The sequence below is a fragment of the Urtica dioica genome, chromosome 12 (genome assembly GCF_054948205.1).
Source record: "Urtica dioica subsp. dioica isolate 48M chromosome 12, U.dioica_male_clone48M_v1_H2, whole genome shotgun sequence".
Lineage (NCBI taxonomy): Eukaryota > Viridiplantae > Streptophyta > Magnoliopsida > Rosales > Urticaceae > Urtica > Urtica dioica.
The window spans coordinates 14,167,587-14,191,630 of record NC_142767.1 but is presented as its reverse complement, the minus strand read 5'-3'; the positions used below and the strand labels follow the sequence as shown (position 1 = coordinate 14,191,630).

Below are 24,044 nucleotides of genomic sequence, written 5' to 3'. Positions count from 1 at the left end.
GAATAAAAATGACACCAAATTTAAACCATACAGCTGGGCGGTAGAGCACAATTATAGCGCATGAAAAAGAAATAAAAATGAATTAAATTAAAAGAGAAAAGAGAGCGTTGGACTCGGCTCACTGGCTCACTCGGTTTTCAAACATTATTGTTAATTTGTTATGGGTATATACATAAATTCAGTTCAATTGAATCACGGGGCCTAACAAATTTAAAAAAAATTTGATGCCAGTATTCAAGATAGTGTGGGTGAAAGACATTTTTTCTTAATAAAAACCTCTACCATGATTTGCCAAACTGCAAAATATATTTTGGGAATAGCCATGATAGACAAGCTTTTACTCAAACACCTTTTTTTTAGCTGCACATCTATCCCTAGTGAATTTACACCGTTTTGACTCAAGAGCTTATGAGAAATCCGATCTCCAAGCAAAGCAGTACGATCCTTTACACAGACGGGGAATCGTGTGCGGTGTGCATACACCAGCGAAGGGCGAGAGATGTGCGTTGCCGTTTTTGGCAATACTTTTTGGGGAAGAACCGACAGTGTTCGCGTTAGTCAATGACCTTTAGGGCAGCTGCATGATCGCGGCCATCAAAACTTAAAGTTTATTGCATTGCATTGCAATTGTTAAGAAGGATGATGTTTAACTACAGTGTTTAAGTTATCACAACTTAAAGTTTATTGCATTGCAATTGTTAAGAAATTTTAAGCTTGTCTTTGGCATTTATACTTAGATTTTTCTAACATGTCTACATTACTTTCTTATGTGGGACTATATTTGTATTTCTCTCTCACATTTTTTTTTATTAAACACACATATGGTGAACAGCAGAGAGACCAACGTTTTTTTTTTAATTCTTTTATTACCATTTTCTTTTACCAATATGATTCTTTATTCTTTCTTTTTTTTAATTAATTTAAACAAAATAATATTTTTGCTAATTATACATCATTTAATTATGGGGAGATATCCTGTTTTCTATTCATATCTTTATGGGGAGATATTCTCAAATATTTGGTTTCCGAGAATAACAGATTCGCGAGAGATTTTAGTGTTGACGTAATAAAGTTCTTTGTGGCGAATCAGGTTAATCACTCACATCACACCGTCTTACCCTTGAACTAGTCTCTCTACCTTGGAGATCATCATCGATAATTATTTTTCTTGGTATTTTCAATTTTTGGATCACTGTTTGATCAGAGCTTGTAAGTGCGTGTATTTGCATTGGCGTGCTTGATAATCTTTGGGAGAAGATTGAGTGAAACAGAGAGAGTGAGTCTCTAATCCGAGGGGAGCTCGGATTTACATTCATTGGAGAAGTCAAAGATAGGGGTGTTTGCGAAGGATTCATCAAACTTAATATTCTTATTCTTTTGACTGATTGATATAGTGGATTGTTTTCACCCGAACGTATCAGTCCCCCTGAGTAGGTGGTTTATCGTCGAACAAGTTACCATCTTGTTGCGTTCTTTATTATCTTCTGTTTACTTGTTTGTTTGATTATCGCTTGAATTAAAACTGCTTAAAAACAATCAGTTGTTCAACAAAACAAGTTGTTTCACCCACTTGTTGAACAACCTTGAGACCAGTGATGATTCCCTTAAGATATATAACGGAAATGTTTAACTCATAGCAAACTTTAAGCTTGTCTTTCATATTTATACTTAGACTTTTTTCAACATATCTACATTACTTTTCCCATGTGGGACTATTTTTGTACATATAGATTCTCTCTCACATTTTTTTTTTCTTAAACACCCGTATGGTGAACAGCGAAGATCAATGTTTTATTTTTCTCACTATATCATTACCAAATTTTTATTTTTATTTTTTTTATCTAACCAATCTTATTCTTTTTTATCATACTTTTTTTTTCCTTTTTAATTACTTAAAAGCAAAATAATATACATTTTTTTTGTTGTACACTCACTGCTTCCTTCAAAACAATCGCTTCCACCAATTTTGGTTGTACACGACCATCAGCTCCTCGCCCAATCGCCTCTACCATTTGACCATTGTGATCGCAAGCCACACACCCCAAACTAACCTCACCGCCTCTGCAAATGTAGCACCATCATTGTTAATTTTTATGACATTTTCTCCAGGGCAAGTCCACGACACAACCCTATCTTTTGGTGTCAGTCGTGCTAACGAGCAACTCAACGGTTGCACCTGTGCCGCTTTCCATTGGTGTAACATTCTCTCCGCTAGGGCCGTACAAAACTGAACAGAAAATTGGATAAAATTGATAACCGAACCAATCTAAAACCAAAAATCAGTGACACGTCATAAAACCGAAATTCGGATTCGGATAACTGATCTTATTTTAAAAACTGGACCGGATATCGATTTTAAATTTTGGAAAAATCGGATATCAGATATTTAACCGATTATTTTTATTAAAAAAATAAAAAAATAAATAATCACGCTAAGATTGTATGATTCACTATTACTCGAATTTTGATAATTGGAATAATTTTTATAACTGGGTATAGATTATAAAACTAGTTTCAAAGTGATTATGAATTTTAAGAGCTAGATAACCGGTTTCTTTAAACCAGTTTTAAAACTGGATACAGATTTAATAAACAGATAACCGAATTTTGAAAATCGGATATCAAAACTGGATATTGGATTGAAGAAACTGGATAACCGAATTTTGATTTTGGACTAAATTGTACTGGTTATTGGACCAAAAATTTTTAATACCGAAAATTCGAATTCGAATATGAAAAATGGCCAAAACCGAACCGAACCAATTCAGTTTCAACCCTACTCTTCGTCGTTGCTACTGTTTGCTGAAGCTCTTTTGTTATCCCAAACCAATTTTTCCCTCGCTTTCCAAATAGCCCAACAGATTATAGCCTTCAACTCCAAGCTTGGACCCCTCGTTGATTCCATTTCAGTTATCACCCAGCTCCCAAAATTCACTTATACCCTCACCCATTGATTTCAACCTTCAATCCTCCAGCAATGGCGAGCAAACTCACAATGAATGAGACAATGAGTCGTAGTTTCATACCCACCCAAACAATTTGGACAAGTACCCGAGACATCAACATGTCTTTCCCTTAAATTTTTCCCTTGTTAGCAACGTGCCCGAAACTTCTCTCCACAAGAAATTCATGACCTTGTTTGGTATCTTCAGATTCCAAAGTCGCCTCCAAAAACTTAGAGTTTTCATTCGCAATCCAAGCTCCTTTATTTTCCTAAATTAGTCTATATGCATTGTGGCTGAGTACGACCCCGATGATTCAAACCTACATTCCCACCTGTCGCTACTCCATGACTCGCATCCAATGAATGCCTATCTCCCTTGCCCCCGACTTCCTCCACCAAAATTTACACATCATCTGCTCCATCTCTTCGCTCATTTCGATAGGCAACAAAAACACACTCATCGGATAGCTCGACAATGACTGAGCCACACTCTTTATTAACACTTCTTTTTTGCTGTAGAAAGCAACTTCCGATTCCAACTCTGGATCCTTTTTCGCATTTTATCTTTTAAGAAATCAAGTGCTGCCGATTTGTGATGTCGTAGTGTGCTCGGCAAACCCAAATACAAACTTCCTTCTTCCGTCTCATAAATCCTTATCAGCTCACATATCCTTTCTCGAACCTGTACTTTGGTGTTATTGCTAAAGAACGCAGATGACTTGGTCAGATTAACTTTCTGCCCCAACAATTCTAGCACATATGTGGTAGATCGTTCGGTAGCTTTACAGTAAAAATAGCTATCGTAGGCGAAGAACATATGTGACACTATTGGCACCCTTCTCGCCACCTGACATCCTCGTTCCTTCCTTCTTGCCTCGTACTTCTTGATTTAAGTTGTGAATCCCTATGCATAGATAATGAAAAAATATGTAGACAATGGGTCTCCTTGTCTGATCCCTCTCCATGGAACAACCGGCCCATGTTCTCTACCTTCATGCGCCACCGTGTACCTCAAAGTAGAGATACAAGTCATGATCAAGTCCACCCATCTTGGTGCAAACCCCATTCGGACCAAGATTGCTCGCAAATATCCCCATTCCACCATATCAAACGTTTTACTCATGTCTAATTTCAGTGCCACAAATCCTTCTTTACCTTGTCGCTTCCTCTTTAAGTAGTGTAAGATCTCGAATGAAATCATGATATTGTCCGAGATCAAACGACCATGAATAAAAGCACTCTGTGTTTAGACCACAGATTTAAATACCATCTTCAGTTTGTTTGCCATAACCTTCGATATTATTTTGTACCGCACGTTACATAGTGAAATTGGCCTACAATCTTCCATACTAATCGGGTTTCTAACTTTTGGGATCAACACTATGTTTGTCTCGTTAATCATATCCGGTAAGACTCTGTCTTCAAAGAAACTCTTCACTTCCTTCACGATATTATCCATCACAATTGTCAAGATCCGTCTTTCGCCAATCTCTCAATATTAGTTCCTCCTTTCATTTAGGCGCGCCAATCTCTCAATATTAGTTCCTCCTTTCATTTAGGCGCCATCTACGCGATTTCCTACTCCCCTGATTTTGCCGAGCAAATCGCCCGCAGATCCATTCCTCCTTTCTGACATGTTCTGGTTGTGATGATTCATTTACATTGTCTCATCCATCACCGACTTCTTCCTTCTACCATCTCCTTTCTTTCCAAATACCATCATTCCAGTGGCCTCGCTTCTCAACCACTTCACTCCAATTTGATGGCTACTCCTTCCCAGTATTGCTCTCATCCAGGTTCCATATGGTTTGACAAAGACATCAATTGCTCTTATCCAGGTTTCATATGGTTTGACAATGACACTATCTTCTGATTCAGTGAGACGACGGCAAAAGCGGTCTACGTGGCCAGTAACACCACATATGAAACAGAAAGTACGAAGCTTCTCCTAGCGGAAATTGACCCAGAATTTCGACCCCTTCATTTGATCTTCATTCTTCTCTTTAAGGGCTTCTCCACGTCATTCGTCACTCTCAACCTTAGATACTCTCTCCACACCCCTTCGAAGTTGTTGGCATCAAAAGCAACAAAGCTTCCGACATAATTCCCTACATCCTTCACTACTTTCTCCGACATCGTTCCGAGAATTAGGTCGTGCAACTCAACCTATATATCCAATTCGTTGAGTAGAACATCCCTTGGGTTCTCTCCCTCCTTCAATCTCTGGTAGATTAGCTGAGGACTCCTCTCTATCACCCTTCGAATATCGACCTCGTGATAAAATTGGAATACGTAGAGATTGAGATACCTCCGTGACATACATACCACATCATGTTTGCCACAACGCCGCTATCATATGCTGCATCGACTGGAAATCGCCAGGTCTTGCCGTCAAAAACCTCCCCACAAGACACCATCTTGTATTGATTTCCAGATCTACGATCGCTTCCTCCTCGTACTCCAACCCCCCTTCATCTTCTTCCTCGAGATTGAGTCTCTTCCAATCCTCTTCCAACGCTTGCAACTGATCGTTTGTTGACCCCATTTTGAAGAACTATGACACAAGAATTCTCTCACTGCTCACGACATGCCAAAGGGCAAGACAGCAAAATAATATATACATGCTTTAAAGGTTTGAAGAAGTTGAAGAAGAAGAATAAAATTGAGGTGAAAGAAAAAGAAAGATAGATTTGTTTTATATCTAGACTTGATTTTATGGGACCATCCATAATTGTCCGCTATGTTATCATACAACACAACAGAAGCTCTCACTCCTTTCACAAATCATTTTCATTGTTGAAACCATATCCTTCCAGAGCTGCTTTCTCCATTACGGCTCTCTGTTTTATACAAATAAATAAAAATTTAATTTTGAACTAAAAACGAAACGACTATCAGGTAATTTAGCTAAATAGTCAATTTAAAGTAATGAATTTGCAAAATAGTCAAAATTTGTCTAAAATTAGTGAAATAGTCAAAATGTACAATAATCGGGTTTCAAATTTTTTTTTTTTTTTACGGTATGATTAATTTGTTTGAAAGTGATAAATAGGTTATAGTAATTTGTTTCAAAGACATATTTTCTATAATTTGGCATTGAGGTTACCTGTATAGTTCTTGTTACAATCCCGGGACAATCCTGATCGTGAAAAGAAATAAAGCAATGAAAACAAAGACCTGATATAGATTGATGTAGTCACATACTAAGAAAAAAAAATGAACCAAACCTCGAATTTCTTAGTATTCCAAGATATCTCATTCCACGATCTCGAATCCAGTGAATCCCACGAATCTGGAACAGAAATCGTCTGTGTGTGCTGTAAGAGTCTCAAGCTATCTGCACCCGAGATCATATCAACATCAACAGTAGCGAATACACCATCCTAACTTCAACTTAGTTAGTTTCAGACGTAAATCAATTCTTTTATCTTCAACAAACCGCATACTTGTGATAAATGCCTCTTCCCAAATCTCGTTCTCCGACCACGATGGCGCCACTTCACGAAAGGAAATGCCTTCGCTCAAGCAGGCTCTGCGGATTTTGAAAATGAAACCGAAATAATGAGCTCAATCTCAGAAGGAGTGCTTTTACTTTGGATTTTTTTTTCCATGAGTAACACTAGGAAGAACGGACGTTCACGTACTCAATAACAAGCCGGCGAATAATCCCAGGAAGCGCTCCTTCGCTTATCGGAGCTGTTTGAACTTCGAAACTGTTCATCGTTTCGTTCCCCTTAGCTTCTCCGTCATCCTGAAATCCCCTTTGAATAAAACCACATTGCCTATACAATACTGCTAAGATAAACTCGTGATATCACCGAATCAACTCACCTTGCGACAAACAACAAAGAAATTCGAGACGCTGCCTTCAATAATTCGATCACCATCGTCGGATAACAAGAGCTCCGTCGCAGAAGGAGGCCTCAGGTTCTCTAGTCCCTTCCTAACTCTGCACAGGAAAAGTAAAATGAGTCGCACAAACAAACCAGAATCAAATAGAGGCATTGATGAACGAAAGCCCTAGACTCAGTTCAGACCTCACCCAATCCGAATACTTCGCCTCCGCGGCTTCTCTGGGACGACCGACCACCGCCAAATTCGCTCCGTTTTCTCGGACGCCAAAGACGAGCGGCTTATAGACTCCGACGTGGACGTGGACATCAAGAACACCGCCTCGGTCGGAGTTTCCAGAAACCAGAGCCGTGACGGAGAGCTCCTCGCCGGGGCACCGATCCTCCGCGGCGATCGGAAGAATTGTTCGCACCGAGTGGTTGACCCGACTCCGGAGCGGTGGGTCCCAGGACGAGAGAGAGAAGTCGGAATCTCCGTGGGTTGGGGCGAAGAGAAGGTGAGGGTGCGATTCCGAGAGGATGCGGACGGAGTCGCAGAGCCTGTCCAGGTGTCGCTCCCAGAACAAGAGGCGGGAACCGCCGCAATCGGAGCGCGTGGTTGTGTACGCGCCTTGGAGAGTTTGGAGTAGAGTTGCGACGGTCGGAGCGTCGGCGGAGCTGAAAACAACGCCGTTGCTGATCAGGAAACAGGGGGTTGACATTATACCTTCTCAGGCTCTCACTTTAGGAACCTGGAAACTGGAGGTTGACCCTCTATTTGGAACTTAGAAAAAAAAAATTAGGACAAAATACTCCATTGTATTTTCTAGGGTGATTTTGGTTTTTCCCCTAAAAGTTACACCATTTTGTTTTATGCACTTAAGAGTTTCAACTTTAGGTGAGTACCTCTCTTAAACAAAACAACTACTTCTCCTGAACGCATATTGAAAAAAAAAAGAGCATACGTGGTTCTCGCTTGCACACCACACCAAGTCATCGAGTGAAGCTTCATTCGGGCGGTAGACATTCCGGTGGCGAATTCGAGTTCCGACGACGGCGACGTTATTGACGGTGCAAAAACTCAACCCCTAAACAAATTAGGGCTTTGTGTTTAGGTAGTTTCATCAATGAAATTTTTATATTTCGAGTTTGATACTTATTTTGTTGTGTTAGATTGAAAACTTTGTTAGTTTTGAACCAGAAAAATATGTATCCAACTCAATGAAACTTTGATTGGAAAATATTTTCGAATGTTGAAGATGATCGTCGAACTCTACTGATACTGGTAATTTCCAGTAGATCAGTAGAGCAGTAGAGTTCCGGAGGTAGAGCAGTAGAGCAGTAGATCAGTAGAGCAGTAGAGTTCCAGAGGTAGAGCAGTAGAGCAGTAGATCAGTAGAGCAGTAGAGTTTGATTTAAGCAGTAGAATTTCAAAGGTAGATCAGTAGAGCAGTAGAGTTTGATTTAAGCATTAGAGTTCGAGAGTTAGATCAGTAGAACAGTAGAGTGACATAGTTATATCTCATGAACAAAGTAGATTTATATAGTAAATTTATTATTAGTGTTCTAATTTTTAATTTTCATATTGTATATTAAATTTAACATTAGTAGTCTAATTTTTAATTATCATTTTGTAGATAATGACGGAGACTACGATAACGGTTTATTACAATGGAAAGTGGAAAAAAGAAGATGGCTCGCATCATTGGGTTAGTGAAAAGAATGATAAGCCTGTTATCATCGTCATAAATATCGAGATCAAGCTAGCCGACTTAATTGAAAAATTGTATGTGAAACTCAAAGTGGATAAACGTAAGCTAGACTTGAAGCTAAGTTTTATGTCAACTTCATGGGATGCATACGATCCTATCTACATAGAAGATGACGATGATGTGTACGGTTTCTTGATGGATCGTGATGAAAAAAACCGTAGAAGTTCACTCCGTGTAGAATGGAGGAGAAGCTAGGTTGACACCATCAAAAAAACGCAAGAACTGATAAAAAGAAAAAAAAATGCTTATATGTATTTTTTGAATTGACTTATTTATCGTATGTCCATGGATGTTTGTTACCATGCATTATTGCTTTCATTTTCTTAAATTGTAGTGATATTAATATTGATCTACTAATCAGTAGAGCAGCTCTAATGCTCAGTAGAACCATTAGTTATATTGTTCTACTGACCAGTAGAGTAGCTCTAATGCTCGGTAGAACCACTGGTAATATTGATCTACTGATCAGTAGAGTAGCTCTAATGCTCGGTAGAACCACTAGTAATATTGATCTACTGACCAGTAGAGTAGCTCTAATGCTCGGTAGAACCACTAGTAATATTGATTTACTGACCAGTAGAGTAACTCTAATGCTCGGTAGAACCACTAGTAATATTGATCTACTGACCAGTAGAGTAGCTCTAATGCTCAGTAGAGTCACTAGTAATTGTGATCTACTGACCAGTAGAGTAGCTCTACTGCTTAGTAGAGTCATATAAAACTTAAAAAATATTATACATGATCCTAACTAATATTAATAAATTTGTCACTAATTTTAATCAAATATATCATAGGACACATATTATAGATGAAGCTCATTAATTTTAAATTATTCATATGACTTTGTTATTATACATGAAACTAATTAATATTAATAAATTTGTCACTAATGTTATAGATGAATCTAATTCTAATTAATTGTTCACTAATTTTAATCAAATATACCATAGGACGCATATTATAGATGAAGCTCATTTATTTTAAATTATTCATATGACTTTGTTATTATACATGAAACTAATTAATATTAATAAATTTGTCACTAATGTTATAGATGAATCTAATTATAATTAATAAAGTTGTCACTAATGTTATAGATGAATCTAATTATAATTAATCGTTCACTAATTTTAATCAAATATATCATAGGACACATATAATAGATGAAGCTCATTAATTTTAAATTATTCATATGACTTTGTTATTATACATGAAACTAATTAATATTAATAAATTTGTCACTAATGTTATAGATGAATCTAATTATAATTAATAAAGTTGTCACTAATGTTATAGATGAATCTAATTATAATTAATTGTTCACTAATTTTAATCAAATATATCATAGGATACATATAATAGATGAAGCTCATTATAATTAATTGATCTACTGACCAGTAGAGTAGCTCTAATGCTCGGTAGAATGACTAGTAATATTGATCTACAGACCAGTAGAGTAGCTCTAATGCTCGGTAGAATCACTAGTAATATTGATCTACTGATCAGTAGATAGCTCTAATGCTCGGTAGAACCACTAAAACTACTGACCAGTAGAGTAGCTCTACCGCTCGGTAGAACCTTTCATTTTTATAAAAAGCGTTAATGCCTTCAAAATACCTTCTCAAGGACTTGTTCATCATATTAATTTCTAAAAACAATAAGTATCAAGACACATAATATACTTAACTAGTACATATATTGAGTATAAGTCAATGTTCCCAATTGCCTTCAAAAATATCAACGGCCATCTTCTTCTTAAAGAGTGGAACGTTAGCATCGTTTATATCTTCAAAGGCTACTCCGGCGGAATCAAACTCGATATATTTGATTGCATATATTTCACAATCCGTTCCCCTGTTTACAAAAAAAACAAAAGTTAAAAAAATAACACAAAGTTGATTACCTAACAAATAGACATTGTAAATAACATCTACACACTTACTTCTTATTTTGTGACAAATCTTTCACCCGCTTACACGGCCATGGACTTCTTAATATTGATAATCTTCCATTGAAAATCTCATTGGTGTTGAATTAACCATCATCCACATTTCCTTTTTCTTCTTTGTCGGATAGAATAAAAACTATAATTCTATTAATATTGTTTACTCTACAGTTGAGTAGAGTACTCTACTGAGCTGTAGACTGGAGCAGAATCTGCTCTACTGAGCAGTAGAGTAGCATTTTATTGCAATAAATTAAAAGTGTTTTTACCTGAATGATCCGATCATTTGACGACTCTTCATCGTCGTCACTTTCATGTTCTTCTTCCTCTGATGCATTTGAAAACTCGAACTCATTGGGTACCTAAATATAAAACCAATACAAAACTAATACTCCATTTAAGACATGGAAGATTTGAGATGATAGAACAATATGATAAGATGCAAACTCGGACTGCAATTTTAACTACCCTTAATCACTATAAAATCTCCTTTAAAACTTTTGCTATATATACAAGTCATATACATATAAGATTTATTTTCCTCCAATATTGAATAAAAATTAATAAAGGAAACATGAGTGCACTTACTTTATCTCATCAAAGACCACTCTACTACATCTACTCTTATAACAAAGAAAAAAAGTTAAAACGCTTATTGGTAACAAATCCATCATATTCCAAAACCAACCAACCACTATTTTATTCAGATAAATGTTAACAACTGAAATCAAAAGTCCGGGTTAGCATCGATCTTGCTAAAAAAGTCTCCACTAATGGGATATAGCGAACCAAGCAATCTGTTCAAGACGATGTCCGTATCCACATTGAAATATTCTGTGTATGATGAAATAATGAACAATTTCCGTCTACAAGAACCTGTCAAAGTTATAACTTGCAATATTTTTACCAAAACAGTCAATGTAGAGTTGTCTAAAGGAATGCTAGGTCTATTTTTGGTTTTGTAGTAAATGAAACTCATACCAGTTTGCTTTGACAAATCCCAATAAATTCCTCTGTATTTCATGTACCATGATCAAATTTATAAAAAAAATTATACATTAGAGTCACTTCAAATAAAACAACCAACATGGTGACAGAGCATAAACAATTTCCGTTCAAGATAAGTTTACCTCGTCCTCAACGCGCCGCCCTCGTCCTTCGCACACCGCCGGTGTCTCACCTCGTCTTCCGCATGCCGCCTTCGTCCTCCGTGCGCGCCGGTGTCTCACCTCGTCCTCCGCACGCCGCCAGTGTCTCTCGTCCCCCTTTAAATCTTCTCAGCGTCTTCTCTCTCTCCGCTCACTCACCCCACGCCTCTCTTTCTCTCTAACTTGGCCGGATTTTTTTTTTCCTGTGGTCGGGTGTGGTTTCTCCTCTTTCTCAGGTGAGAACCCTTCTCAAGTTCGCTAGGGTCACAGGTCTGAGTGGGAGGAGAGTTGGAATTTTCAAGTTTTCTATTTTATTTTTAATAAAAAAAATATGGGCATATAAGTAATTTTGATGTTTTGGACTAAAAAAATAAATAGAAAAGAAAATAAAAATGAGACGAGGGTATAGAATTAAAACCAACTTTTTATAAATGCATTCAGTTAATTTTCTCGTATTTTCTTTGAGGCTTTTTTTTTTTTTAAATGATATCATTGCTGAATTTTCATGTTTTTCTCTTTATAATCCCATATAGATATATATATAATTTTATATAAAATAAGCATTAATTTGAAACAAACTTAAAACATGACAAAAATGCCTACCTCTAAAAAAACAGGCAACCGTATCAATTTTTCCCTATTTCTCTTATTTTGCTTGCATAATTGAAAATTTAAAATAAAAATAGCATTATTCGCCCTATTTTAAGAATCATAGATAATAACGCCTCTTTTATATTTTTCACTTTGTAATGCTCTTATATTTATACATAATTTCAAACTAAAAATGAATATTGATTGAAAATGAACTTAGAATGAAATATAGATATTTATTGCTAAAAAAAGAACAATTGTGTCCAAATCCGATTTGAAGAGAAGACCATTTGTGCAAAAATAAGGGGGAAAGTGAGATTTCATCGTTCTTGAAGGCGTAGCTAGGAAAAAATAAATCTAGGCAAATTCTTACGTATGTGATGAAACTAAGGATTTCAATTTTTTCCATTAATATTATTTTACTTTAAGAAATAGGAAATTTTTATTTTCCACATTTTCTTTATCCAGCGTAAAATCTAGGTTCCAAACACAACCTAACATTTCACAAAATTTTGGAAATGTAAGAAAAATAATCGATGCAATATGTTCTAAAAAAATGTTCATCATGAGGGGTGAAAAAATGACCCTCCCTTCAAATGACAACAAATGATCAAAATTTATTATTTACATGTATATAGTAGTCATTTATTATTTAGAATACTAACGGGATTGGTTGATCCCAAAACCGAAATTTGATCATCCGAATATTTAGCTGACCGGTTTTTTAAAACTAATATCCAGTTTAATATAAGTAGAATTCTAAGGATTTGGGGCTTACCCATACAACTCAAATCGAATGACTTTCTGTCTTGAGGAGGCGGAGGTTCCTTGTAAACAATGTTAAAGACCTTTTAGTTCCTCTCCCTTTTGACATTTTGAGGAGGAGAAGATGGCGGTAGCTAGGTTTCTCTGACACCATGGAGAAATCATTAATGAGATCGAGGACATCTATTCTTATTAAGGGAAGGTGAACTGATTCAAAGTTTCTTCCCTTCGGACACTCTATAGACGTGTCGATTTTTCAATGAATTTGTTTCATCTCGATTTCTTAGTTGTTGATCTAGTAGCCCCGCCAACTATCTCCTTGAATATACGTCCTTCTCACCAGCATCTGCATATATGTTTTCACTTTTACTAGTCGGATTTGGCTCTTGAAGATTCGCTGAATATGTATGAATTCTTTTAGAGCATCTCTAACTCAAAACTATAAAATGCAATTTTTTTTACATTCAACTATGCAGGTTTTTTTTTTTTTTTTTTTTTTTTTTTTTTTTTTATCAAATAAAAAAATATTTTGATATCCAATCCAACACTCAATTCTTAACACCCAAAAAGTATTTATTTCTCATTGACTATTATTATAATAATTTTAAGTTTTAACAAGTTTTTATTTATTACCGTCTATTTGACATATATTTAACTTGTGTGCCTTTTTTAGTTGCTTTAATTTAGTTTAATTATCTAAGTTCACATATAAATGGGCAGGCCATCTCCGCCTATAAAAGGAAATTTCTTAAAATATTTGTTTGTCTTTTTTCAATGTAATTTTGCATTTTCTAAATAATTTGTTGATATAAATATATTATTTAATATTATTGTTAGTTAATTAAAACTACTAATATCCCTCACCTAATTTAATATTTATAGAATTATTATTGATATAACAAATTAATAGATGCATAGTAACTTAAAGAAAATAATATTAAAAAGTATAAAAGATAATATTCTTTTTGGGGCTTAATATGTAATATTGGATTGGAGATACATGTAAATTATTTAATGTAGAATTTAAACCAAAAGATTGAAAAATTAGTCTAGTACGAGTGTTTGGTAATGATCAAAGTGGCTTGACATCTTCATCAATATCTTTAGTAGAACTTTGGCCATGTTGATACTCGTAACACCAAGCGCACGCTAAATAGTACCCAAAGTTGAGAACACCAATCACCGCACACAACCAAAACACGTTGTCCAGTCTCCCATCATTTATGTCGTTTGGCATCCAACCCGTAACCCGATTCACGAAATCCGTAAAAGCCGCGCTGAGATAGTACCCTAATCCGATCAAGAGAGAAATCATAGCCGTCGAGGTACTCCTCAACGGCTTGGGAAACTCTCGGTAGTACAACGCAATCTGTCCCGGGAATTGAAACCCTTCTCCGATCCCCGCGAGCACTAGGGTTCCAACAAGCCAAAACGCCGACATGGGTGTGGTGGCCAGGCTCGCTTCGTGGGCCACGCCGAGCCGCCTCGACTCAATCAAGGCGGACCCCACCATTGTCAAAACGTTAATGACGTGGCCGGTCCCTATTCGTTGGAGGAGCGTCACACTCCGACCCCCTTGAAGTTTTTGCCACGCTGGCAAAAGCGCACGGTCGATGACGAAGATCGAGGCGGCGGTGCCTACTAGGGTGAAGACTAGAAAGCTTCCGGCGGATATCTTGACGGATCCCAAGTTTCTGTCCATGGTTAGGGCTTGGACGGTGGTGACCGCGTTGAGGATGGCTATTGTGATTCTCAAGAGAATACCGGATGACCAGAGAGGCAAGATTTTGATGACGGTTTTCAGGTCTTCCACTTCTTGGATTGAGCATAGTGTCCATGACTTCTGTGGATAAGACTCATTTTTACTTTTCAACGCCGCTTTGTTCAACCACCTAATTTGCATAGAATACAAGGAACCAAAAAAATTAAGCAAAGTGACGGATTAACTGTTAAAAATATCACGCGTAAAGCATGGAATTCAAGATATGGTTTAACATGGTCGACATCCAACACCATATTTTCAAGAAATCAAATAGAAATGTTTTTTTTTTGGTGAATGTGTCGGAGATTCGATTTTCAATATCTTAGTTCTCTATATTCCAAATAAAAGTCCTACATTGGATTGGATTGGATTGGAGGTATCAAATGAAATCAATTAAAAGTAGTGGATAAAGAGTGGGGAGATGCAATCTTGTTGGAGAATATTTGATTCATAATTTTTATTTAATAAGACTGGCAGAGGAGCCATAGACTAAAATTAGGGGTGGCCAAATGTAAAAAATATGAATTTTTGAGATAAATATCATCTATAAAATTTAGGATAAAAAACTTTAAATGAGTCAATAGTAATTTTTATATAAAATTTAGTATATCTTCTTAACTATTAAGGTATTTGGAGGTATCAATCTCTAGTTTTGTTAGATAATAATGAGGAACTCTAATTAACTAGCCCTTTTCTAAATTTAGAATTATGAAATAGTCAACGTTTTAGTAATATTTGATAATTGATCAACCTCTGATACAATAAGATAAAATTGCCCTTATTTTTCCCCCTCATTCCTTGTCAAAAATAAATTAAATGAAAATAATTTATATATATATATCTCTCTCTCTCTCTCTCTCTCTCTCTCTCTCTCATTTCGTCACCTTTTTAGCCATGGCGGAGGTTAAAAAAACAACAGTATCGCAGTTAATAGTCGATAATGACTATTAATAAGTTTTTGGAACCAGAAACCTATTAACGGTTATTATCGACTATTAATTGAAGTAGAAACCTACCAATAGTTATTATCGACTATTAATTGCGGTTTTAATGTTTTTGACCTCTATCTGTGGTTAAAAATGAAATGGAAAAGGAGAGAGAGAGAGAGAGAGAGAGAGAGAGAACTGAGATTCGACAAATTATGGATTTTGAATAATAAATTGAATTTTTTAATTTCGAAAATAAATTCTAATTAACTAATTAATAAGGGTAATAATGGTACAATTCATGTGCCACATCAGCTTGTTGCCTATTTGTTAAATATTTTCTAAACCTTGACTATAAAAAAATTCTCACGTTTGAAGTGGTCTAGTTTGGTGATAAACTCTAATAGTTATGTTATTATATCTAAATCATTGGATATACCCTCAATATCCCCAAAATGTAAAATAGTTTTCAACGTGCATCAAATATATTTGGTAAAACTTTATTTTCAATGGAATTCAATTAAATGGTAAAAATGAAATTAGACAAGTAAAATAAAAAGTCAAAGTTTCATAAATATGTGTCTCCTATTTACGTCTCAAATTCCTTAACAAAATATGTTCCCTAAGCTACCAGTTTGAATTTATTGTCATGATTGTGGCATCAAATATTTTGCATCAAAATCGTCGCGAAAAAATTACCTGAAGCCTTTACTCGGGGAATTTCGAAACCCACAATCTTCCTCAAAATAGTAACCCTCCAAGATCTCGACGTTCCTCTTTCGAATGGCCGAGATAACGACACGGGCCATGCTTGCAAACGGGCTTCCTTTGGGTTTGACGGAGCGGTATAAGGGTTTCCCAAGCAAGAGCATAGTCAACCCTATGGCTGCAGAGAGTGCACAAATCCCAAACCCTAGTCCCCATCCCACATTATCCTCCAAATAGACGACTCCAAGATAGCTCACGGCGTTCCCTATGTATAGTACAATGAAATAACAGTTGAAGTAAGTCGCCTTGTTGACGGAGCTCTCATTGAATTGGTCAGCTCCCATTGTGGCCACCGTGAAGCGGGACCCTCCGATCCCGAGGCAAGTCAGCCCCATGGCCAGGTAGAGACAGAGGTATTGGATCGTGGTTGGACTTGTGCAAGATGCTTTATCGTCTAAGCATGGCAACAAGCTTAACGAATTGACTCCGGCTATTAGTGTTAGCATTATCATGCCCTATAAATAAAGATCGTGTTTTGTAGTAAGAAAAATGGTGACACGGACAACAAATTTTCTTGAGTAAGGGAATAACATATAAGTTTAAAAAATAAATGAAAATATAAAGGAGCATTTTACGCGGTCTAGACTTTAGAAAAAAAAAAAAAAAATTCTTTGTTCATATTTAAATTTTTTTTTTTTTTTTTTTTTTTTTTTTATTGTTTACAGTTTCATTTAACCTTTTTTAGTTTCTTAGCTGTTTATAGTTTCGTTTACAGTAACGAAAAAAAATTATTTGAAAATTATAAAAAAACACATATGTATTTTGAGTATTTGAAAATTATAATTATTCAGATAATGAGATATTTGTGGACTTTCCTATATTTTTTGAGGTTGGTGGGCTCCGACACCTGTGGTTTTCTCTAATTGGGCTCTGACCACAACAAATAATCACATCACTTTGTCGATTATTTTCCCATTATTTTATGCTATCAACATTTGATTATTTATTTTCAATGTAGATACTTATATTGATAGTTAACTTGACAATCAACTGTTTAAGCTTCTCAAACATATATATATATATATATATATATATATATATATATATATATATATATATGTTGGTTTTGGAAGCCAGCAACTCTTTTGCCGAAGCCCATTAGCTGAGGCCCACTGGGATGAAGATCAAAAGGCTTCAGCTCCTCGGTGTTGTGCTCTGTCTATTAAAACTGAGATTTGGTTATGTTGTTTACAGTTTTAGTTTAGTCTAAGAAGTCTTTGTTATGTCGTTTTTGGTTAGGTTAGTTTTTTATCTGTCGTTACATATTGCTCACAGCCTATATAAAGGCTGGTTTGATGTACAAATCGGTAAGTCAAATAAAACAGTTTTGGGTCTCTGATTCATTCAAGAACAGAGTCCGAATTTCCAATTTGATTTCATCTTCTCAAATCCTAGAAATGCAATATGGTATCAGAGCGAATTTCCGCATTCGATTTTCTAGGTTAGAGAAATCCACTTCGTCCTCCCCGATTTCCTCGACGATCGGAAAAGATCTCCGACGCGAGCCCGGTGGAATTTCACGAAGGTCAATTTTCTTTTACCTCCGAGTATTCCGGTTATTTGGCGCCTCTTTTTCTCGATTTCAAGTTCTTCTTACCATCGCTTATTCATCGACGGAAGAAGCTTCATCGACGGAGCGCATTGGAAGTTCGGAGTGTTTTTATCAAGATTCTAGTCCGGCGAATTTCAAGCTGTTTTTATCAAGAATCTATTTCCGGCGATTTTCCGCTTTGTCAAGACTTCAAGATCTTTTTTTTTCGGCGATTCAACGTCGTATCAACGGGTTCAAGATCCCAATCCGGCGAGTCCCGCCGTGTCAACATTCAAGATCTTCTCCGGCGAGTCCCGCCGTGTCAAAGTTTCAAGATCTTTTTCCGGCGAGTCCCGCTGTGTCATAGCCATCAAGGTTCTCTTCCGGCGAATCCAGCCGTATCGAGCCCGTAAGAATCTTCCTCCGGCGAGTCCCGCCATGCCAATATGATCAAGATTATTCTCCGGTGAGTCCCCGCCGTGTCAAAGCCGTCAACAGCTCCTCCGATCTCTCTCTGCGAGCCATCCGTGGCCAACGAAGCGAAATCTGCCTCTGGCTCGAGTTTCAAGGGAAGAAAAAAAAAGTGGCGAGCGACGGGCTGTTCCTCCGACATGGTGACGGTGATCGCGACGCCGATCGACAACTCCGACATGATCGTCTCGGCGTCCAGAGACAAGTCTCTCACCCAAATCAATGGCCTTCAGCGATGCTCCGATCTCCTCCGACAACGAGAGGTACGGGTTTCAGCGGTTGGAGACGAACTCCGCCACCCTCGTCGGCACCGTCGGCGCGTACGGGCGCCACGTGTTCCTCTGCTACAATACTCCCGAGGCCTGGCTTTCTGACGTTGAGTCCTCCGACGCCGATCCGCTTCCCAAGCTCCTCGCATCTGCTCCCAACTCTCGCAAGAACGATATCGCCGTCATGACGAAACTGACGATCTGCGAGGGACGCGAAGGAACAGAATTTTTGGACAGAGATTTTCTCGACGTAGCAATGGGTTTTCGCTGATTCAGTCTCGCCGTTTCGGAGAGAAAGTCGCGAGCGATTCGCAGTCGGACAGAGATCTTCTCGCGCTGCATTGGGTTTCTTCTTCGTCAAGACCTGTGTTGTTGCTTCTTCTGGGATTGCTTTCAGCGGAGGCTTTGGGAGTTACCTTTTTGGAATGAGTGAGAAAATCGCCAAGACATCCTCAAACACTACCGATTTCAAGAACCCATCGCTGACGTGGATTATTGGGTTCCTCTTCATTGTCAGCTTTGTTATGCAATTATGTTCTTCTCAGCGCACTCAAGGTGTTCGACAAAATGCCTCTGAGAGATTTTTTTCTCAAAACAAGACCGATTCTTCACAAAGTCCATTTTTTCTTCATTCGCACAATCAAGTTCTTCTCCGATGTTTAATCTTTTTCAGTCCAAGATAAACTTTCAAGAAAGTTCATCTTGAGGGGGTGTATTAGAACTGAGATTTGGTTATGTTGTTTACAGTTTTAGTTTAGTCTAAGAAGTCTTTGTTATGTCGTTTTTGGTTAGTTTAGTTTTTTATCCGTCGTTACATATTGCTCACAGCCTATATAAAGGCTGGTTTGATGTACAAATCGGTAAGTCAAATAAAACAGTTTTGGATCTCTGATTCATTCAAGAACAGAGTCCGAATTTCCAATTTGATTTCATCTTCTCAAATCCTAGAAATGCAATACTGTCGTTTAAACTGAACGACATCGTAGCGCATAAAGGAACATGAGTCGTTGATCTCACCTGATCTGACGGTCGAGCATTTCTTCGGGATCGCCTATCTCTTATAATGAGCTCGAGACCTTTTGTTCGAGTCATTACGTCCTGTTCGAATACTGTGTTAGGGTTTTCTCTATTCTTCTTCTCTCTGAGTGGTTTGTTCTTGAGCGATCGGCTTGATCGTGTTTCTTGTGTGAAACTGGTAAAAAGAATTGCTTGTGATTGAGAGTGTGAGGTTGTATCCGTGAGTTTGCGAGATTGGTGATCTTGAGGGTGTAATCGAGACAATGCTAGTACAGACCGAGTTTCTCCCACGGAGCTCAACGTGCATGTAGATCTTTCTGGATCGAAGCACGGGAAAAATCTGGTTGTGTCTTTTCATTTCAGTACTTTATTTTCTTGCAAGAACCTGAGTAGTTATTTTTAGGTCATCTTTGTTGCATAGATTAGGGCTAAAGTTACAACAATATATATATATATATATATATATATATATATTTTTTTTTTTTTTTACTATGTCCTTATGTATACTACTTATGGCATGACTTTTTAGACCAATATTTCAGCCTTTAAATTACTAAAGAACATAATAATAATACTATATGATAAATATTAGAAGAAGTATATTAAATAGTTGAATGACGATTTTCAGTTAAAATTATAGTTTTATGATTTAAATATTAAGGATATAGTCAAAATTATGTCCATATTTCACTTAATTTGGACTACGATCTTAATTATTAAGTAATTAAACTATAACTTTAAGATAGAGACTCTAAAATGACCATTTGACTAACTCTCTGTAAACAATATTCGGTCCATCCGTTAAAATTTAAATTGGTGTATAAAAATCAAAATTTTAGCAGTAGAAACTTAAAAACAAAATAATAATAATAACGATAAGGAGAAAACACATTTTTTAGGCAAGTTTATATATCAGAATATCCATCGGTTAACTTTTAACTTACATAATAAAAGCTCTTTCTGTATGTAATTATGTTTTGTTTACTTTATGCTAGGAGGCAAAGTGTACTACGAAGTATCTGTGTCTTTTCTACTTACAAGCAAGGCAATGAAGGAAGACATTGCAACGACGGCAAAATTTCCGGTGAAGGCATCGGCGATGATAGCTCCGGCGATGGGTGAGAGGTAGATGAAGCCGAATCCGACATTGTTGATCTTTGTGGCGGTTATGCTTCCGATATTGAACTTGGTGATCAGAAATACTATCCAATTGGCTGCCCATCCTCCGCTCGCTACCGAAAGACCCGCCAAATTGCCTGTGAACCCCAATCAGAATACAAAGAATTAATTATTGTTATGATCAAGATAAAAAAAAGACTGATCAATGATTAATCATATCTGTGGGTGTTGTTCAAAAGAGACCAATTATGAAGGGAATTGTAATCCAGCCTCCTTTCTTATTATTAGGCTCTTCTTGCGCTTCTAAGGCTTCTTGATTATCATCATTTTGGTGTAGTCCAGGCGAGAGCTCGTCGTCGCCACCTTCGCTCTCAATGCCATCCATTTTGTTTTTATATTTTTCCCTGATCTATGATGTGGTTAGCACATGGGATATATAAGTCTCCGTATTTTATAAATATACAAATTTTTATTCATCAGACATAAAATAAAAAGGTACCAAAATGGCCACTAACAAATCTTAAGTTTACAAAATCAATGTTTGGTTAATTTTGTAATTTAGTTATTAATGAAAATAAACAAGTCAATAAAAATCACAATATATTCCTATTGTTATTAGTCGCGTTTCAAATTAACAATATAAATTATTATTTTTTGTTATGTGTGATGATTGACTTATTTTTTACGGTAAGTTTATTCGGAAAAAAATGTCTTGTAACATGCTCTAGAATATGTTGAGACATCTTGACCGCTGTGCACAAAATCTATATTTTTGGCAAATTTCACTGGGACAAGAGGAATTTTGGATGCAAACTAAAAAATCGCATCCAAAAGACTTTTGAGTGCGACATATCGCATCCAAACGCATCACCGATCTTCACAATAAAATGAATTCTTTAATTGATTTTAAATCAATGAATGTAATTAAGAATTTGTTTGTTTACAAATAAAAGCGTTTGTTGTAATCCGATTAACATTTTTTTTGTATTGTTAGTTCACATGTTTTAGTCGCAATTAGTTCCGAATTTTGAGTTTCTTCCTTGAATTTTATTCTCTAAACGCCGCATCAATTGTTATTTTTTCGATTGAAGAAAATAATATTAAAAGTATAATTTTTTTTATTTTTTTTATTTTATATTATGTAATAGAATTAATGACATTTTAGTCCCTGGACTATGTCGTGTGTAACAACTTGGTCCTTCGGCGAAAAAAGCTGTAGCATCGATACCTGGTGAATGTGAGAAAATCACGATTGATCCTTCTGTCAAATTTATCCACTACAACAAATCTCACTATTACCGACGATTTTTTTCGTCGCTAATAACCCGATATTCATCGCTAAATATATTTAGCGACGATTTTTATCGTTGCTAAATGTCCGTGCCTAAATATATTTAGCGACGAAATAGTCGTCGCTAAATCTTTACCGACGATATTAGCGACGATTTTGTCGTCCCTAAATGTCTAAACGATGAGTTTTTTAAAATTATTTAGTGACGACTTTATCGTCGCTAATTTGCGCGGACTAATTTCGCGCGCTAATTAGCGACGATAAAGTCGTCGCTAATAATTAATTTTTTTAATAATTAGCGACGACTTTGTCGTCGGTAATAATTAATTTTTTTCGATTTTTGAAATTATTAATTTTTATCTTCGTTAATTATTTATTTATTTTTATTTTGTTTTTTGTTTATGAAATTCTAAAATGAAAAATCAAATAAAAATCAAATTATATTATCGAAATGAACTTATATATAAAATACGGTTACAATTTCGATTATCGTCAAATATGTAAATAAAAATCTACCATATACAAAATATGTAATAAAACACTAGTCGCGACCTTTGCTTCGTCGTCCCGCCGCTCGTTTTCCCCCGCCTCGACGTGAAACGCTCTTTTGGTGGCGCTGAAACTCTGCATGGTGCGGCGGGATTACAATTTGCTCATCAGCCGATTGACTCGGACCGCCGGGCGTCGTCTGCTGGCTACCATCGGGAGTCCTCTGCTGGCCGCCCGTCGGAGTGTGGACGCCGGACGTCGGAGTCTGGACACCGGCCGTCGGAGTCTGCTGGCTGTGGGTCGACGGAGCCTGCTGCGAACTATGTGGAAATTGAGGCATAAACGAGCTCAGGTTGAGGTTGGGCACCTAACTCTGTATTGCCTCGGCGAACGAGGCGAGGGTCGACGTGAACACCTCCTGGGAGATATATCCTGGATGCGACGTCCCAGCCTCCGAACTACCGTAAACTTCGGCGATGTCAGCAGCCATCCGTGCTCCCTGTGGCACCAAACGTCCGACGCCGGTCAAGTGATCACTCCGCGAACCCATAATATCGCGGATCGCCTGCTGCTCTAGGACGGAAATATCAACTTCCGCTCCTTGTTGCTCAGCCTCCGCTCGCAACGTGTTGAACCTATCGACCAGTCGATCCTGATATAATTAACTAGTTAGTATATATTAATCGAAAAATAAGACAAAATAAATGTAAACTTACGTAACGTGCAGAGGCTTCAGGAGTCAGCCATTCGAACTTGTCGGACTGATGTTGGCGCTTGTAGTTCGCAAACAAGCTCTCGAAAGTGCCTGTCTCGGTGCTCTTCTGCATGTAAACAACATTTCAAGTGTTAGATAGTTTTAACGATTTGAAGTATCATATAAACATAAAACTTACGTTCTTCATGCGGTGGGTCGAGAACCCAATCGTCCCCTGTCGAGTCTTCGTTTTCTTCTTCGCGCGATTCGCCTTGTTCTTCGCTTGTATTACCTGTAATATAAGTAAACGTACACATAAATAACAAATCATATAATAAAAGGGTAAACACCTATTTAACGTAAATGATTTGATTACCTTAAACTCATCGCTCGTATATCGTTGTATCAGCGTCTCCCATTCGGTGTCGAGCTTAACGGTCCTCGGTTTCATCGACCGCGCCACCTGTACGCTGCTCTTGCAGTCGATGTCGAACCATGACCGCAAGGTATGCTTCCAATCACGAAGACGAGTCTTCGCGTCTCGAATGATTGCCGCATCGACAATCGCCTTCTTCTTTCCTGTTGCGTCACCATCGACTCGAATGTCGTACTTGTCTCGAATCGCTGCTCGGATCTCGGCCTCCTTCGCCGGCCCTACGTTCGCATTCGTCCACCTTGGGACCGTAGGCGAGATCTTGTCTCGGACGACCAA

At 37.2% G+C, this 24,044-nt stretch overlaps 2 protein-coding genes across 2 annotated transcripts; both read right to left on the bottom strand.

The window, feature by feature from the left end:
* Positions 1 to 5,544: 5,544 nt before the first annotated feature.
* LOC149379362 (D-aminoacid aminotransferase-like PLP-dependent enzymes superfamily protein) lies at positions 5,545 to 7,576 on the bottom strand. The gene is made up of 7 exons (XM_089603169.1): positions 6,982 to 7,576; positions 6,776 to 6,893; positions 6,589 to 6,695; positions 6,391 to 6,476; positions 6,172 to 6,281; positions 6,051 to 6,083; positions 5,545 to 5,784 (listed from the first exon to the last, which is right to left on the bottom strand). Exons 1-7 carry the CDS (start codon positions 7,494 to 7,496, stop codon positions 5,722 to 5,724), a joined length of 1,032 nt encoding a protein of 343 aa, XP_089459295.1. The 5' UTR covers positions 7,497 to 7,576; the 3' UTR covers positions 5,545 to 5,721.
* A 6,337-nt stretch (positions 7,577 to 13,913) lies between these two features.
* LOC149379361 (protein NRT1/ PTR FAMILY 2.3-like) lies at positions 13,914 to 21,288 on the bottom strand. Its single transcript, XM_089604264.1, has 4 exons — positions 21,102 to 21,288; positions 20,778 to 20,995; positions 16,383 to 16,906; positions 13,914 to 14,887 (listed from the first exon to the last, which is right to left on the bottom strand). The coding sequence occupies exons 1-4, from the start codon at positions 21,241 to 21,243 to the stop codon at positions 14,068 to 14,070; spliced, it is 1,704 nt and encodes a 567-aa protein (XP_089460390.1). The 5' UTR covers positions 21,244 to 21,288; the 3' UTR covers positions 13,914 to 14,067.
* Positions 21,289 to 24,044: the final 2,756 nt, after the last annotated feature.